Source organism: Pimephales promelas, chromosome 18, assembly GCF_988280905.1.
Source record: "Pimephales promelas chromosome 18, fPimPro1.hap1.1, whole genome shotgun sequence".
NCBI classification, from domain to species: domain Eukaryota; kingdom Metazoa; phylum Chordata; class Actinopteri; order Cypriniformes; family Leuciscidae; genus Pimephales; species Pimephales promelas.
Window position 1 is genome coordinate 13,992,269 of NC_142786.1, and position 20,005 is coordinate 14,012,273.

A 20,005-nucleotide genomic window follows, 5' to 3' on the forward strand; every position below is an offset into this window, starting at 1 on the left:
TTATTCTTGATGATTCGTTTGCATGTTAGGCTCTGATTAAGTTGTGCTATTACAATATAAAGAGAATAGCCTAGTAGTATACTTGTGTGATATATTCAGCAGTCAAGAAAGTTTCACTTCAAGCAGGTAATCAAGGTTGGCAACCATGGCCATCAAATTTCTCATTGTTACCATATGCATTTACACCATCAAATGATCATGTATGATCACTTAAATAAGAGGAATTTAAACTATATGAAAATTACAATCGTGGGTTGCTGTCAGATGATACAGACCTCAAAGGGCATTTCATTACATATTTCACACAAAGAATATTTTTGTTGGTATTTTTTTAATCATGCTGATCATTTTATTTATTTCATTTTGTTAATATTACTTTCTCACATTTAAAATGGTAAATATATTTGAACAATCATCAACAGGTTCAATTATGACTTATAAAATCAGTTAAATGAATTTAAATAAAAAAATTAAATAAATGTATTCATTCTTTATTGTCACTACAGCATATACACAAGTATCAAAGTGAAAGTCTTGGATGCAGTTATGACAGGAAAGACCAGAATCCACAAAACATTAACTGCATACTATACATGTAATGCACAGTATTCTCATAATATAGATAATAAAATGTATAATCACAAAAATTTTTAATGAAATAATACATCTCTGTGAGTCCACATAACACAAGTGGATTGTACCCATGTATGGCAGTTGGTCGGAAGTTATTTTTAATAGTTAAAACAGTTTACATTATTAGTATTTTTTTTTATCCTATTGTTTCACTTCAGAAGGTATTGATTCATCCACTGAGGTCACATGGACATCACGGTCACTGTGTGTGGTTTTTAAAGCATCTTTAGGACTTGCAGAGATGGATTACTTTCCTTAAAATCTTAATTCGTATTTATATGTAGAAAGAAAGTAAAATGCATCTGGGACAGCATGAGGGTGAGTAAAATAAGTGAGAATTTTATTTTTGGATGAACTATCCCATTCATATGCTGTTGATATGCTAATCCATGATCAGCAGAGACTAATAAGAATAAACTGCAACCTCTTGTGTACTGTGATTGTTTTAATCTAGAGCTCCAAAAAAATATTTGCTATTTTATCATATTAAAATAAAATACAACAGGTGTCTGAAGATAAGGATCCCAGTCATTCAAAGGTGATATGTCTGAACAAAGTAACATTATTGTCTGATGGAGACAGCTGATCTCTGGTATTATCACTCCATCTTCTGTGTCAGCATCAGAATTTTGTTTATGGAAAAGTTGCTCAAATCCCTGGAAAATGAGAAAGGAAATATATTATAATCTAACAATACAAACTGCTTTGAACTCCCACATGCAGTAACCATTTGCAGACTTAAAATAATTATTTCAAACAAATTATATAAATGTTTTAAGGGATTTTACAGTACTAAATGTTTACCTGACTCACACACCATTTATCATCTGTAATACTATTGTGTAACCAGTAGATGGCTCTATAGCCCAATAAACATTTATCCATGGCTGTGTAGCGTCTACTCCCTAGTTGCTGGATTTTTTCAGTCATAATTACTTGCATGTATTACACTGCATGAAAATAGGTGTATCCGGACCAGTATACTCCTGTATACACTGCTGAAATTCGGAAGAATCCAGGAGTATAGTGGCCGGATATGTCAAATTCCATGGGTTTGTATATATCCGCATACATCCGGAATGATACCAAATCGGATGTATGTTGTGGACGTATACTTCCGTGCTAGAGCCATTTGTTGCCATGGCAAGTAATCCCATTAAAGTTTTTAGCAGGAAAAAAATCACACCTTTTTGCAGGAAACATTCACACCTTTTTGCCTTCCAACCAAACTGGATTGGTTGTTCTTTTAAAGCCACTCCCAACACCCAGACCACTATTGGAGGGCAGGACACATTGAAAACCCAGTAAACGGACTTTATTGGTTACTTTTAAACATAGCCCACCCTTGGCCTTGTAGCATACTGATTTGATTGGTTATATACCAGCTATGCAGATATTGCTCAAATATATACCAAACCTCCCTCCCCCAATTTTAATATATTTATTAAAATAAATTTGATATATATATATATATATATTTATTTATATTTAAACACACAAAGAACAATGGGAAAGTCTGAAATTTTTATTAAGGTATATAACACATTCCAAATAGCATTATAAACAAGCATTACAGAGGAATTGGGAACAAAAACTAGAAAAAAAAGTATGAAGTAATAACATCTCAAAGGAAGAAAAAAAAATCATGGACATTCCAAAGAAAATTATAAACATACATTAAATAAATTGTTAACTTTTTATTTTGGTAAATTTTTTTTTACCCAATCATTTTAAAGGACAGATGTAAAGGAATAAAGTACACAGTGTATATAAAAAGTTACATATATATATATAAAATATATGAAGACTTCCATTTGAAATTTTCTCCTTTAATGATGATTTTTATCAAACTTGTATATTTAAGTTCAGTAATTTCTCTTAAATGGCAATGATAATTACCTATTAATTGTTATTTAAGTGAAATTACTAAACTTAAATATACAAGTTTGATAAAAATCATCATTAAAGGAGAAAATTTCAAATGGCATTTAGAGGCTTTTGCATCTGAACTCTTCATATATATATATATATATATATATACGTATATATATATATATATATATATATACGTATATATATATATATATATATATATATATACGTATATATATATATATATATATATATATATATATATATATATATACGTATATATATATATATATATATATATACGTATATATATATATATATATATATATATATATATATATATATATATATAAAATATACGTAGATATTCCAAGTAAACAATATAAATAAATAGAACATTACAGAGAGTGCATTATAAACATACATTAAAATGCAAACAAGTAAACAAAATGGAGATAAGCAACATGGACAACAAAAAAAGGAACAAATATATGAAATAATACGAGAAAAATAAATAAGAAATTAAAGTGTATATAAAATATTCAAGGTGTACACTGCCTTTTATAAGTTTGGGATCGGTAAGAAGTCTCATATGCTCGCCAAGGCTGCTTTTTTTTATATATAAAAAATACAAAAAAAGTAAGAGTAATATTGTTAAATATTATGACAATTTAAAATAAACGTTTCTATTGGAATACATTATTCTTGTGATCAAAGATGAATTTTTAGCATCATTACTCCAGTCTTCAGTGTCACATGATCCTTCAGAAATCATTCTAATGTGATGATTTGATGCTCAATAAATATTCATTATTATTACCAAAGTTGAAAACAGTTGTAGACTTTTTAGGATTATTTGATCAATAGAAAGTTATATTTCATTTATTTGAAATATGATGTTTTGTAACATTATAAATGTCTTTATTGTCACGTTTGATTCATTTAATGCATCCTTGCTGAATAAAAGTATTGAGTTAATTTGAGCTATCCCCCCCAAACCAAAAAAAAAATATCTTACCGACCCCCAAACTTTTGAACGGTTATATATATATATATATATATATATATATATATATATATATATATTTTTTTTTTTTTTATACGAGTTAACATTTTTCAAACTGCCATGATACGCTGGTGGTGTGACGCATAGTGTGGGTCAGCCTCTAGTCTGTTTTATAGTACCTAGCAGAGAGCAGATTGGTGGAGACCTCACCATTCACACTGGCCTTCCATCAACAATAGCATCATCTTCATCAGACATCAGTTCTATTGTTGCGGTCTTCCAAAGTTCCTTTTCTGTGTTGGTTTGTACAACCCCGGACCTGGTCTCCAGCAACTGAAAAACATGACAGTAACTTAACCACTAAAACACAGAGAGGAGGATAGTTACATTCTGAAAAGGAAAAAAATTGCTTAACCAGTTTCTTAACTTACCAGTCGCTTTCTTTGAAGGTTCTTTGCAATGCTCGTCATAGTTTTTCTTTTCTGGGCCTTTTCAGGCTGAGCCAAAGAATACTTCCTCCGCAAAGTCTCAAAATACATCTTCCAACCTGCTAAATATATCATAAATAAATGTAATGGCAATAAAAATAAGTAAAACAGAGGACAATAAAATGATTACAACATCTTTAAGATTACCTTTTACACATTCAGGGTCAACGTCTGTAAAAGTTGACCTTAATTCTTCGAAGAGGTAAGTGGTCACAGCCAGGTTATGTGATGAATTTATTCTGGGGGGGAAAGTTGCAGGTATCATTACTGAAATTCACTTTTGGCATTCCAAATCCATAGAGTAGTAGATTAAACTAACATTTAGGCTATAGTATATAAGAAACAGTCTTACCTGGTTTGTGGAACGTATTTGTGTGGGTTGTTCTCTGAATTATGGAGGCGCCTTACAGATTCCTGTAAAGTTTGAAATTAAAAAGCAATTAAATTGATTCACAATCTTCAAGAACCACAAAACTGAATTTTCAGTTGGAATAAGCTGACCATCACAGTAACCGCAAGAGACAAAACAATAATTGTAACCGAACTATGGCTTACAGCCACGTTATAGAACAATAATTGGACTTACCGCAATGTTCACGTCATGTGCCTTTTTTATTCTTTTCGAAGCGTTGTAAGATTCTTCATGTAACGTTAGTCTGTGCTGCTCATACTTTCGCTAAAGAGCATCAAGACGCTGGAGAGTCTCTCTGAGAAGATCAGGTTGTGGCCAAAGACAGATTGATCCTCCCATTGTGATTCTGCATCACAGCTGTGGGGCATGTGGATGTGATCATCCTCATAGTTATCCACTGCATTACTGACTCTCATTGATGCATCTATGGAAATATTATAACCATAAACATTTTTTACATTAGTAGCTACTTAAAATAGATCATGGAGAATTCATTGATGATGGCACCCATAGTTACACAGAACAGTGTGTGAGAAAGATACATTAATTAAAAACGAAACAATACACAATCTCCTAACTCGCCATAAGTCAATATCAATATCTGAATGAGAGATGTAGCTAGCTGGCCTGCTAGCATCAGCAATCTCTGTATAGACCATTTCACAAGATGTAAACAACACTGGTCCAGAAGCACTTCCTGTTTCAGTTTTAACACTGTATAAACGTTGGGTTAAAGTACAACCAACAGAACAACTGAATCAAAAAGTTAAACAAACATATTCAATATATTTTCTTTACATTTGAAATTAAGAAGCCTTTTACAAACTGAAACAGGAAGTGCATCTGGACCAGTGTTGTTTACATCTCGTAATGTGCAATAGCAGTAATGTGAGCTATTGTAAGACTAATGTAAGTTACCATACTATCTTGTACTACCGTGAATATTCATTCATTCATTCTTTCAGACTCTTAGGTCAATATCACAAAGTTAAATAAATAACATGTATATGTGGGCAATGGTAATCATGCAAGATTCATTGTATTTTGTTTACGGCTTGTTACTGATCTTAAAAGCATTCATAGAACGGACTTCACGAATCTAAAGTTAGGCAAACAAGCACATAACAGTTAGGCAAGTTAGCTTACCTGAATCTGACAACCTATTCAACACCCGGCGTGACTTCTTTATCGGAACATCGTAGCCGAGCCATTTCTGGGGTGTTCCTCAATCGGATTCCCGTCCTTAGGCCCTGTTAACACGAGAACGCTCGCGGGTGAAAACGTAAAAATATTTTATCGGATGTGCCTTTCGTTTACACGGCGATGGCGTTTTTGAGGCTCAAAAAAGCAAAAAAAGTGAAACCACCCTCCAGAGTGGAAATCTTAAATCTTACTCGTGTAAACGGTAAAAACGCAAAAGTTTGCTTGACGGTGAAAGTTGTACGCAGGCGCGTGGACTTGGTGTTGTTGTAGTATGCACTCCTAGCCGCCTGAAGTGCATACTACATTGAATTTCACACACTTTTGCGTCTCCATTTGCACGCGGATTTCTCACACAAAACGCTCGTCTAAACGCAGAATAAAAAAAAAAGATGACGCAACGCCACTTTTGCGTTTTCTCATCAGAATCGTTTCCGTGTTTAGCCTCAGTTAGGCACTTTCAAGCCTATGCTTCCAAATGTAGTGCCTTCCGCCATTGCCTCCGGTGCTCCTCGTCTGTGGTGGGTGTAGCTAAATCGTAAAGTGCACCACAACAACAATCTGACTCGCATCACATTATGTTCGTTACACCGTTGGTCCAATTGTTCTCTCCTCTTAATCCAACTGTTATGGCAGCACCTAACTGAACATTTAATACTTGACATATTTTACCGTTCGTTTCAACTAGCGCAGAATCTCATCCCTCTCATGAGCGGGAAGTTGAAGTCTTTCTCAGACGGGAGTAAGATGACAAAACGAACGCAATGGCGTCACCCTTGTTGTCGTGCAAAATAAGGTGAATAGAAGAAAACTGTTTCCAAACCTCGAACTGTTCTCTTTGCTTCGGGAATGCTGTAATTTTAAAGTATTTTTCTCGCGCTTGAAGCAATACTAACGTTATTGGTTGCACCTCCATTACGTCACCACATTTGTTGTGTTTATGGTTGTGAGTGGTGAATTTCAAACCTCAAAACGCCCCCTTTTCTTGCAGCTTGTTTGTTTGCGGAAGGACTTATTCACTCAAACCACAAACCTCGGTATGACGCGTTGCAAGTGAATCTATTTAATTTTGTGAATAAATATGATGCAGCTGGACTCTTCAACATGGAAGGATAACCAGCTGCTGACAATAACACGGGAAAGCCCGGTGGTTTTGCGACCACTCGTTTCACATCATGCATGCCCAAAGAATTAACTCTGCCAAAACCGTGATGTCATTGTCCATCTCAGTTCAGATCTCATATAATGTTGTCAAAGCAGGCAGTTCAATAACATTGTTGAATATTAAATAAAAATGTCCCCAACTAAGCAAAGCCAATGGCAACAAATGTTGTCTGCAATTGGTAAAACTTCACAATAAAAATTTAGATATTCTGAAATGTTTCCCTGTATTTTTTATTTCATTAAATATTCAGATGTTTTTGTGAACGTATATTCATGGTGTTTATTTTGTCCTGTTTTTATAAAAGAATATTTGATTAGGATACTTTTTTTCATACAGTGGTTTTAAGGCCCTGACACAGGTGACATAAGCCAACCCTAGAGTTGGCTTTAGTCATTGCTAGTTCTTTGACGTCGGTTTTCTGTTTCAGGGCCTTAAGAATTTATTTATTTTTCTGTACAAAAAACTTGCTTTGCTGTAGACCAGAGATAATTTTCAATCCTGAAGTCCTCTGCCACTCCTCCCTCTGAGAACAGCCAGCACCCTTAGTGTCAGTCATTAACATATGAAAGGTCTTCTTCACACCTCTCACACCCAGCAGTGTTTCAGCTGTATATGTCCGTGAAATTTCACGGATTCCTGTATATGCCCGCTTAGGTGAGGTTTCCGGGTTTGTCTGGAAATATACTGTTCCGTGTTACTCTAATCCGCTTTTTCCCACATACATCCAGCAAACATCAAATTGCACAGGAGTTTACCATGCCCGGATATTGCCGGATTTGAGTCTTTTCATGCAGTGTTAGGTTTTGAATTTGAATATATATATATATATATATATATATATATAAATTATTAAAGACTATTAAAAATTCAACATTTTTCTCCAAAATGTTGTTTTTTTAACATAATTATTACTCAAATATGGATACAGAAAAAGCATTTTGTTGTCTTTTGCAGAATAAATATTGAGCCCAGGGTTATACTTCAAAACAAATGAGTGTTTACATATTATGAATGGAGACGTGGAAAATGGTCAAGTACTCTCTCTCTTCTTTTAAAAACTCTGAATCACAAATTAATCAGCAATTGGCTTTACATTGCCAAAGTTGAACCGGGCAGTGATTGACAGGGCTCTGGTCCAAAGGCATTGGTCATTGTCTGATACAGTACATTTTGTACTGTAGGCTACACTACAGATACTGTACAGTACTCTAGCACAATGTTGTTTGCGGTGGCAGAGGGGAAATATGATCTAATTGAAGCGAATATGATCTAATCAAAGACTGTAACCGTATGTAACGTTAGATAAACAAGACATGTAATGATTGGGCTAACTTACCAATTAAATCAAGACAACACTGCTGTATAATGTTATGGGCTCTCACTGAGCTCTAATATGCCTCTCCACCTGAAAAAGCAAGAACTGTATTATAATTAGTATTAGTTTAGTATTAATTAATAAAAAAAATAAAAACAATCAGACTGACCACGAGTAGCCTATGCTATCCAGTATTCTGATATCGACGATGACAAATTATATCATTTGTCTGTACTATTCCTTCTATAAGAAATCATATCAACAATATAGTGTAGCAGTAAATAAATATAGAAATAAACTTAATATCACCTAAATGAAATAGAAAGCTACGCTTACAGACGCTCACATCCATACGTGTAAACACAACACTCACTGACGTCTTCACTTCCAGGTCAAGAAGCTGTCAATCAAAAACTCAGTAGCCAATGAGAATACACTGCTACTAGCCCCGCCCCCACGAGAGATTTGTGTCAGAACAGCGAACGCAAACTAACGCCGCCTTCACACTGGCAGTTGAAATCAGCTCCGTAATACGCAATACGTTCCCAACGGACGTCGTACTACACAGTGAAAAGCGTCGGACGCGGGTAGAACAAAAATGGCGGAGAGATTAAAGTTTGATTCTGTCAGTTCTGTATGATCTCTCTGATTAGGGTTATGCTGCGTGAGGAAAGTTGCCCAGGACGTTGACATGTCAGGTCGGCTAAAAAATGTGATATAGTGGTCAATAGTTCAATGTCTACCTTCAATTTAATTGTATTAACTGCCCTTATAAATGTTAGAAAGTCATGAAAATAAAAAATGACATCACAACTTATCGTTATAAAATCAATATTTATTTTATTAAAAGTTAATAACTCAGGTTTGTTTATCAGTACCATAGCAACGATCAACTTCCGCTGGAATTGTCGGATAGGAACCGTCCGTAGCTTTTCGCAGGAGTTCAAATTTTTGAACGCATGCGGATGACCAACGGACACGATTTTCTTCGCACCGCACTCGGTCGGACCCGTTTCGGACCCATTCGCATGCGGTCTGCGAATCTCCATAGGAAATGAATGCCTTCCGGTCGTTTCGCAGCCGCATCGGAGCTGATTTCAACTGCCAGTGTGAAGGCGGCGTCAGGGAGTGTAAACGAAAACTTCAGAAGCGTAAACGAAAACTTCAGAAACGTAAATGAAAACTCTGGAAGCGCATTTGTAAGTGTAGATCAGTAAACGAAATATGAGGAATAGTTAGCAAAACATGTAGTGTATTAAAAACAAAGTCAAAAAAATTGCTTGCGGTTCATTCTTTTTCAGTTTCAAAGATATTTTATTCAGTTTCAATTTATATTTTCATTCGTTTCTTGAAAAGTTACGTTCATTTTTATTGGCTCAATATTAATCCCATACAGGTCAAGCTGGTTAAAGCCTTCTGGAAACTCCATCACTCAGCGAGAGAGAAGTGAGATATGAGATGGGACACCCAAAAAGTAACGTCATTTAGAATTGGACCCTTTAAAAGCATGGCAGAGAGAGAGACCCTTTTTGGGTCACCCAAAAAGTAACTTCATTTGGAATTGGACCCTTTTAAAACATGGCAGAGAGAGAAGTAAACAGCCTGGGCCGGGTTTCCCGATAACGATAACGGGTTTTCTTAGCTCTTAAGAGCGCTCTCTACGTGCAAGGTTACGAACGATCGCAGCAATTCCACGTGCGTTTCCCAAACATACACTTAACATGAACGCGCGAGAACGTGTTCTACGTGCAACTTAAAGGTATAGCGGAGGATCTTTCCGAATTTTAGAGAAGACCCGCCCTCTCCAATTTAAAAAAAAAAAAAAATGCACATGCACAAACACAACACTCCCGAGAGGGAACGCCTACTATTACGCCTTGCACAATTATGTTGCAAATTGTAAACTAACTCAAAAATATTCATAAAAAAGACAACATGTCAAATGCCCTTCTGTGTTTTATTTACTTATTATACTGATCGATTGAGTCACCGAGGACTCAAGACATGATATGTGCAACCCTGTATCACACAAAATACGATCTGAGGAAACTATTTTGCAAATCGCAATTACGTTACATAGCAACATATAAGCAGTGCTATTACGTTGGTCCTTATCCTAATATGTCTCATTGTTAATACGTATTAATAAGTTATTTTTATACATAGTTGCGTATGGAGAAGTAGCTTGTTGCATTTGTGTAATAATAAACACACAAGTTTTTGGAATATGAACACATGAACAAGCAAGGTTTTAGAATATTTCAGCGTGATACCATTTACCATTTTGGTCAAAAGGCTACTTTAGACAAATTGAGATGTTTACCGTGTCTATGCGGTGCATGACTTGTGCCAGGGCTAGCATTGCTAAGTAGCTTGCATTAACATTTACTAGTGATTTTAAATGGATTTCTCCAAATAGCATGACAAACTTTACCTGTGTAGTAGAATCTTCGCGACTGCGGCATCAGTGAGAAGCCCAACCTGTGCTTTTAGCGCACGCCAGCGTGTGATATTCACCCAAACTCACTCTGGTCTTGTTTCTATATTCTGCGGCCTTTCTCTTCTTATCATACACTTCGTATACATTTTTTCTCTTTCGACCCTCAGCCATTTTCAAAGGAATGGCTGAAACCGCAACTCCGACATAATACACCTGAAAGTGAAAACTATAGGGATGAGCACGTACGACGGCCTTACGTAAACATATCACCAGAATGATTGACACTTAGATCGACCAATAGTATAGACTACCCACCAGGAAAAAGAAAATCCTCTGCTATACCTTTAAGCGTCGCTATCCATTCCCGAAGTGCTGAAATATAACCTTATATGGAGTCGTATTTTGAACGTTTAACCTAATAATCGTCATTTGTTGTGGATTAGAAATCAAGACAAATAATGGATATAAAACACCTATACAGGCTGACAAAATGGCTGAAAAAAAAAACCCAAAACAAAACAAAAAAAAACAAACAAAAAAACATAACAAGAGAAGATAGGCTACCTTTCAAAAAGATAAAATTAATGTCCTTCCAGAGGAGATAGAGGGAAACAAAGATTTTATTTTTAACAGATTTAAAGGACACCATACAAATAAGGAAAAACAAAACATCTGGAAGGACATGTCACATTGCAAACTAACTGCAACCGTGTTGAAAGATCAGGGAAGGGGGTCCAATACATGGCTGGTTTTCGTGCACGTCAGCAAGTCATTGACAGATTTTTTTTTAATTCATCACTATTTTGCCCGGTCTTTAAAGCATATTTCCCAGATTACTTATTTTATGAATTTTTTTTTCATTCGTTTAATTTAGATGTGTAGGCTATTTCTATTTTTTTCTTCCCTTTTTAATTATTTAACTTATTAATTTAAACAAAACAGGAATACACTAAACCTATATATTATAGGCTACTTACGTTAGTGTAATCTATTGAATAAAGTGTAATCTGCCGGTTGTCCTGCAGGTGACCTCATAACTCTGTCTTCTTACGATACACTTGGGGATGTACGATTACTCCAGAGATCAAACAAACAAAACGGTTATCATTAACTTAAATTTAGGGTTCCCAAGTTTATCAATAATTACAGACAAACATTAGGTGCTTGTTTAAATCATCAACATTGTTTAAATCGTTTAGATGTCAAATTCATGTTTATGATATTGCTAGAAAAAAAAATTAATACGAATTAAGGACAACATTGACGTACATTGGTTTTCTATAACATTCGATACCATAATTGTTTCATAGTGCCACCACAGTAAGTTACCTTCTTATTTAGTGGCACACCATTCTATTGAGCACACCATTCTATTACCAAACCAAGACTGTGTTATTCTAAAATCTTTGCTATTTGTCTGCTTTTACTCTTCTGCTTCTTCTTCTTCCTCCACTTCTTCTTCTTTATGGCAGTTGGTAAACCAGTTTAAGGTGCATTTCCGCCACCTACTGGGAAGGGAGTGTGAAGCCTCGATAAGGGAAAAAAATAAATCAAATAAAATGAAAAAGAAAAAAAAAGACAGAAATCCTTCTAATAAACTCTGTATCTCTTAAATATTTTAGAATCAAATTATACACCAAACTGTTTCTGTGCATTCTGAATATATTATTAATTGTAAAGCACGTGATCGTCTGTGCAATGCGTGCATAAGCAGATTGCATGGAACATAGCTTGAACACACTTTGGAATGAGTTAGTTATTGAATGCATTGAACTAAAACAAAATTGCATATACTTATTCCTCAATGCACAGCCTTTGATTGTATTTACAATGCAATGCCTAGCAAATACCATTGCATATTTCTCTAATGAGCTAGTTTTTGAATCCATTACAATGCAACAAAGGACATATTTACTAATATGTAATTTTTCGATGCAAAGCGCTTGATCGTCTGTGCAATGCGTGCATAAGCCGATTGCATGGAACATAGCTTGAACGCACTTTGGAAAGAGTTAGTTATTGAATGCATTGAACTAAAACAAAATTGCATATAACTTATTCTTCAATGCACAGCCTTTGATCGTATTTACAATGCAATGCCTAGCAAATTCCATTGCATATATCTCTAATGAGTTAGTTCTTGAATCCCTTACAATGCAACAAAGGACATATTTACTAATATGTAATTTTTCAATGCAAAGCATTTGATCGTCTGTGCAATGCGTGCATAAGCAGATTGCATGGAACATAGCTTGAACGCACTTTGAAATGAGTTAGTTATTGAATGCCTTGAACTAAATCAAAATTGCATATAACTTATTCCTCAAGGCATAGCCTTTGATCGTATTTACAATGCAATGCCTATAGCAAATACCATTGCATATCTCTCTAACGAGCTAGATCTTGAATCCATTACAATGCAACATAAGACATATTTACTAATATGGAATTTTTCAATGCAAAGCTCTTGATCATCTGTGCAATGCGTGGATACGGAGCTTGCAAGGAACATAGCTTGAACGCACTTTGGAATGAGTTAGTTATTGAATGCATTGAACTAAAACAAAATTGCATATAACTTATTCTTCAATGCACAGCCTTTGATCGTATTTACAATGCAATGCCTAGCAAATTCCATTGGATATCTCTCTAATGAGCTAGTTCTTGAATCCTTTACAATTTATCTTATGTGCAATGCATGCATAAGCAGATTGCATGGAACATTGCTTGAACGCACTTTGGAATGATTTAGTTATTGAATGCATTGAACTAAAACAAAATTGAACATATCTCTGGCCAAAGGGTCCTCAACATGTTTTTTTTTTTTTTTTTTTTTTTTTTTACTATATAAACTCATGGACACCTTCTGATTTTACGTCAGCCGTACCAGCAGTCCATGTTTGACCTAATGAACATATTTTTGGCCAAGGAGTCCATTTTGAACTTTCTAAACATTCTCGACTATTTCATATGTTACATCATCCAGCCCATATTTGCCCATTGAAAATATTTCTGACCAAATGGTCCCCAAAAAGCAACTTACTATATGTTCTCAAAGACTCTTTCTGTTGTTAAATCAACAATAAGTCCATATTTGAACTTCTGAACATATATCTGGCCAAACGATCCTCGGTCATGAACTTCTATAAATTCTCTTAGGGTAGGTTTAGGGGTGGGTTTAGGGATCAGGTGGTGGAGCTGGGTAGGTTTAGGAAAATGTAAGGTGGGTTTCATATTCTGCAGTGAGGACAATCTCATCTGGGGACCCTTTAACCCTGGCTGATATAAAACAGAAGAAGTCTATGAATTTACATTGTGAAAAAAATATATATTTTGAGGACCCTTTGGCCTGTAATATGTTCAGAAGATCAAATATGGACTAAATTTTAAGGTTTAAAATTTAAACTCATAGACTCCTTCTGACGCTAAATCAGCAGGACAGATGTACATATTCGACCTGCTGCATATATTTCTCGTTAAAAAAGTACTTACAATGAGCTATGTCAAAAATATTCAAGATCGAGTTCTCTTTGGATGTGTCCAGTAGGTAAAAAATGGGCTGAGGTAACATCAGAAGGAATCTATGAGTTTATATAGTAAAATCCCGTTTTAGGACACTTTAGTCATAGACATTTTCAATGGATCAAATATATTGTATGACTGAAACAACATCAGAAAAAGTCTTGAAGTATGTAGGGGATGATCAAGATTGAGCCGTCTTTTTCCAGAAATATGTACAGTAGGTCAAATATGGACTACTTTCTGGGTGATTTAACAACAGAAAGAACATTTTTGCCCAGAAGAATTTTCAATGGGTCAAATATAGGCTTGCTTAAGTAATATCAAAAGCAGTCAATGAGAATGTGTAGAAAGTTCAATATCGAGGATTCGTTGGCAAAATATGTTAAGCAGGTCAAACATGGGCAATTCTCTTGCTGATTTAACACAAGAAATAGTCTATGATATATGTGGTGTTTTGGGGACCCTTTGGCCAGAAATATTTTAATGGGTCAAATATCAAGAAAGTCTATGAGAATATATAGATTGCCATTTTACAACCCTTTGGCCGGTAATATGTTCAGTAGGTCAATTATGGACTTCTGCACGATGGCGTAACATCATAAGTCAAGTTGAATGTTTAGAAAAATCGATATAAAGGACTTTTTGCTGAAATATGTTCAAGTCAAATTTGGACTACTGTCTGGCTAATTTAACATCAGAAGAAGGCAAAGAGTATTTACAAACTGTTTAAGATCGAGCACTATATGGCCAGAAATATATTCAGTAGGTCAAATATGGACTACAGTATAGACGAGGTAACATCAGAAGGAGTCTATGCGTTTATAAGAACTATTTTGAGGGTCCTTAGGCCAAAAATATGTTCAACAGATTATACATTAAATGAGTAGTTCACTTTAAAAAAACTGATAATTTAGCCCCCCCCCCCCCCCATGTCATTCTTTCTTCAGTCGAAAAGAAATTAAAGTTTTTGATGAAAACGTTATAGGATTTTCTCCATTTAATGGACTTTGTTGGGAACCAAACATTTCAAGGTCCAAATGAGAGTTTCAGTGCAGCTTCAAACGACACCAGTTATCATTTTACAACTATTCAGCAAGAAATATTTTCATCAGGGCAATTACGGAATTCTGTACATATGGCCGGCGTACAAAATTTCAACATCGAGGTCTCTTTGGCCAGAAATTTATGTAAAAGTAAAAAAAAAGGGGGTAATTGGTTCTGGCTGATTTAACATCATAAAGAGCCTTTGAGAGTATAGTAAGTTGTGTTTTGGGACCATTTGGCCAGAAATATTTTCAATGGGCCACAGGCTGGCTGACGTAACATCAAAAGAAGTCAATGAGAATATATAGAAAGTTCAATATCGGGTTCTTTCTGGCCAGAGATATGTTGCTTGGTGGTTGCTAGGGTGTTCTGGTTGGTTGGAGATTTACTTCTTATAATGTCATTTCAGCCAGACAAATATTTGACCTACTGAACATGTTTCTGGCCCAAAAGTACTTGATCTTGAACTTTCCATGCATACTCATAGACTCCAACAGATGCTTCCTAAGCCATAGAGAAGTCCATATCTGACCTATTGAACTCATTTCTGGTCAAAGGATCCTCAAAGGTTTTAAACAATATAAACTTTTAGACTCCTTCTGATGTTATAGTCAGAAGGAGTCTGACTATAACATCAGATAAAATAGATAGATAGATAACTATAACATCAGATAAAATAGATACATAGGTCAATTTTTGACCTCCAGGAACACATTTATGGCCCACGGGTATTTGATCTGTGGGTGAGTATACCGAGAGATTTACTTCTCATGATGTCATTTCAGCCAGACAAATATTTGACCTCCTTCTGATGTTATATAAGATATTGGTCAATTATATTAGATATACATAGGTCAATTTTTGACCTCCAGGAACACATTTATGTCCCACGGGTACTTGATCTGTGGGTTAATATACCGATAGATTTACTTCTCATGATGTCATTGAACTAATTTCTGGTCAAAGGTTCCTCAAAAAGTTTAAAACAATATAAACTTTTAGACTCCTTCTGATGTTATATTAGATATACATAGGTCAATTTTGGACCACCAGGAACACATTTATGGCACATTTCCAGAAGAAAATGTGAAGTGGTGCTTGCAGTGGCAAATCTCACCACCCGGTTGCTTGGGTGTTCCCGGTGGTTGCTAGGTGGTTGTTATGGTATTCTGGGTGGTTGCTAGGGTGTTGCTAGGGTGTTCTGTGTGGTTACTAGGGTGTTGCTAGCTGGTTGCTAGGGTGTTCTGGGTGGTTGCTAGGGTGTTGCTAGGTGGTTATTAGGGTGGTCTGGTTGGTTGCTAGGGTGTTGCTAAGGTGTTCTGGGTGGTTGCTAGGCGGTTGCTAGAGTGTTGCTAGGGTGTTCTGGGTGGTTGCTAGGGTGTTTTAGGTGGTTACTATGGTAGTCTGTGTGGTTCCTATGGTGTTTCTAGGTGGTTGGTAGTGTCCAAATTACTATAGAGTTTTTATAATGTTTTTGGCAATTGATTTATATATCATCAAAAGGAGTCCATAAGTTTTTCAGAAATAATTTCTATAGGTCAGATGTGAACAATTCTATGGCCTAGGAACCATCATAAGGAGTCTATGAGTATGTAGAAAGTTTAAGATCAAGTACACATTGGCATTAAATATAGTCTGTAGGTCAAATATCTGTCTAGCTAAAATAACATGATAAGAGGTCATTCTGTATAGTATCCTGATTTTCAAAGAACACTTTAGAAATATGGACTCTTGTATGCTTCAGTAACATAAAAATGAGTTAATGAGTATGTTTAGAATGTTCAAGATCAAGTACTCGTGGGCCAGAACTATGTTCAATAGGTCAAAAAGGAACCTATCTATAGCTTATCAAAGTATAGTGGGGGCCTAGGCCTAGGAAGTAGTCTAAGAAGTAGCATAAGAAGTAGTCTAATTAGTATGTATAGAAAGTTCAATATCAGGTACTTGTGGGACAGATATATGTTCAGTCGGTCAAATATCTTCCTGCTCATAAAACATCATAAGTAGTAAATATCAATGTATAGTAACCTAATGATCAAGTACCCTTTGACCAGAAATGAGTTCAATGGGTCAGATATAAACAATCCATATGGCTAATGTGTTCATTAGGTAAAATAAGGACTCTTGCATGGCTTCAGTAACATCAAAAGGAGTCAATGAGCATGTTTAGAAAGTTTAAGATCTAGTGCTCGTGGGCCAGAACTATGTTCAGTAGGTCAAATAGGAACCTCTGTATAGCTTATATATCATCAAAAGGTGTCTATAAGCTTATATTGTTTAAAAACTTTTGAGGACCCTTTTACCAGAAATGAGCTTAATAGCTATACTATGCACTGTAAAGCTCATGTGATGTTTTCTCGTCTGTGCACAAATAAATTAGTTTGTAAAATAGAAATGCATGCAAAATCACGTTATATTTCAACGAGGAACAAGTTATATATGTAATGCAATGCAATGAAACACATCTTAGGTGTTTTCTTTTCATTGCACAGAGGTTAGTTATTGCATGCATATGCATAATGAGGAACAAGTTAGATATGTTATGTAATGCAATGAAACACATCTTAGGTGTTTTCTCTTCATTTCACAAAGGTTAGTTATTGCGTGCATAAGCATTACGAAGAACAAGTTAGATATGTCATGCAATGCGATGAAACACATCTTACGTGTTTTCTTTTCATTGCACAGACGTTAGTTATTGCGTGCATATGCATAAAGAGGAACAAGTTAGATAGGTCATGCAATGCGATGAAACACATCTTAGTTGTTTTCTTTTCATTGCACAGATGTTAGTTATTGCGTGCATATGCATAACGAGGAACAAGTTAGATATGTCATGCAATGCGATGAAAGACATCTTAGGTGTTTTCTTTTCATTGCACAGAGGTTAGTTATTGCGTGCATATGCATAACGAGGAACAAGTTAGATATGTCATGCAATGCGATGAAACACATCTTAGGTGTTTTCTTTTAATTGCACAGAGGTTAGTTTATTGCGTGCATGCATAACGAGGAACAAGTTAGATATGTCATGCAATGCACTGAAACACATCTTAGGTGTTTTCTTTTCACTGCACAGAGGTTAGTTTATTGCGTGCATAGCATAACGAGGAACAAGTTAGATATTGTCATGCAATGCGATGAAACACATCTTAGGTGTTTTCTTTTCATTGCACAGAGGTTAGTTATTGCGTAACGAGGAACAAGTTAGATATGTCATGCAATGCACTGAAACACATCTTAGATGTTTCCTTTTTACTGCACAGAGGTTAGTTATTGCGTGCATATGCATAACGAGAAACAAGTTCGATCTGTCATGAAATGCGATGAAACACATCTTAGGTGTTTTCTTTTCATTGCACAGAGGTTAGTTATTGCGTGCATATGCATAACGAGGAACAAGTTAGATAGGTCATGCAATAAGATGAAACACATCTTAGGTGTTTTCTTTTCACTGCACCAAGGTTAGTTATTGCGTGCATATGCATAACGAGGAACAAGTTAGATAGGTCATGCAATGCGATGAAACACATCTTAGGTGTTTTCTTTTCATTGCAAAGAGGTTAGTTGTTGCGTGCATATGCATAACGAGGAACAAGTTAGATATGTCATGCAATGCACTGAAACACATGTTAGGTGTTTTCGTTTCACTGCAGAGAGGTTAGTTATTGCGTGCATATGCATAACGAGAAACAAGTTATATCTATCATGCAATGCAATGAAAAACATCTTAGGTGTTTTCTTTTCATTGCACAGAGTTTAGTTATTGCGTGCATATGCATAACGAGAAACAAGTTAGATCTGTCATGCAATGCGATGAAACACATCTTAGGTGTTTTCTTTTCATTGCACAGAGGTTAGTTATTGCGTGCAGATGCATAACGAGGAACAAGTTAGATATGTCATGCAATGCAATGAAACACATCTTAGGTGTTTTCTTTTCATTGCACAGAGGTTAGTTATTTCGTGCATATGCATAACGAGGAACAAGTTAGATATGTAAAGCAATGCACTGAAACACATCTTAGGTGTTTTCTTTTCACTACACAGAGGTTAGTTATTGATTGCATATGCATAACGAGAAACAAGTTAGATCTATCATGCAATGCAATGAAACACATCTTAGGTGTTTTCTTTTCATTGCAAAGAGGTTAGTTGTTGCGTGCATATGCATAACGAGGAACAAGTTAGATATGTCATGCAATGCACTGAAACACATGTTAGGTGTTTTCGTTTCACTGCAGAGAGGTTAGTTATTGCGTGCATATGCATAACGAGAAACAAGTTATATCTATCATGCAATGCAATGAAAAACATCTTAGGTGTTTTCTTTTCATTGCACAGAGTTTAGTTATTGCGTGCATATGCATAACGAGAAACAAGTTAGATCTGTCATGCAATGCGATGAAACACATCTTAGGTGTTTTCTTTTCATTGCACAGAGGTTAGTTATTGCGTGCAGATGCATAACGAGGAACAAGTTAGATATGTCATGCAATGCAATGAAACACATCTTAGGTGTTTTCTTTTCATTGCACAGAGGTTAGTTATTTCGTGCATATGCATAACAAGGAACAAGTTAGATATGTAAAGCAATGCACTGAAACACATCTTAGGTGTTTTCTTTTCACTACACAGAGGTTAGTTATTGATTGCATATGCATAACGAGAAACAAGTTAGATCTATCATGCAATGCAATGAAACACATCTTAGGTTTTTTCTTTTCAATTGCACAGAGGTTAGTTATTGTGTGCATAAGCATAACGACGAACAAGTTAGATAAGTCATGCAATGCGATGAAACACATCTTAGGTGTTTTCTTTTCACAACCCTGTATCACACGAAATACGTTCTGAGGAAACTATTTTGCAAATCGCAATTACGTTACATGCCAACATATAAGCAGT

The 20,005-nt window shown here is 35.4% G+C and overlaps 1 protein-coding gene and 1 long non-coding RNA gene across 3 annotated transcripts in view; both read right to left on the minus strand.

Annotated features, from left to right (window-relative positions):
* Positions 1-483: 483 nt before the first annotated feature.
* fkbp10a (FKBP prolyl isomerase 10a) overlaps positions 484-20,005 on the minus strand; it is a 367,658-nt gene continuing 348,136 nt past the window's right edge. The window contains exon 10 of the mRNA XM_089122621.1: positions 484-1,289. Coding sequence (XP_088978747.1) covers positions 1,107-1,289 — 183 coding nt within the window. The 3' untranslated portion in view covers positions 484-1,106. The remainder of the gene's footprint in view (positions 1,290-20,005) is intronic.
* LOC120494967 (uncharacterized) lies at positions 3,134-6,298 on the minus strand. Of its 2 annotated transcripts, XR_016147360.1 has the most exons (7): positions 6,284-6,298; positions 5,558-5,661; positions 4,586-4,835; positions 4,352-4,413; positions 4,147-4,238; positions 3,943-4,061; positions 3,134-3,844 (listed from the first exon to the last, which is right to left on the minus strand). It is a non-coding gene; the product is annotated as an uncharacterized LOC120494967 (long non-coding RNA). The 2 variants fall into 2 exon arrangements; XR_016147359.1 differs by lacking the exon at positions 6,284-6,298 and having other exon boundaries at positions 5,558-6,056.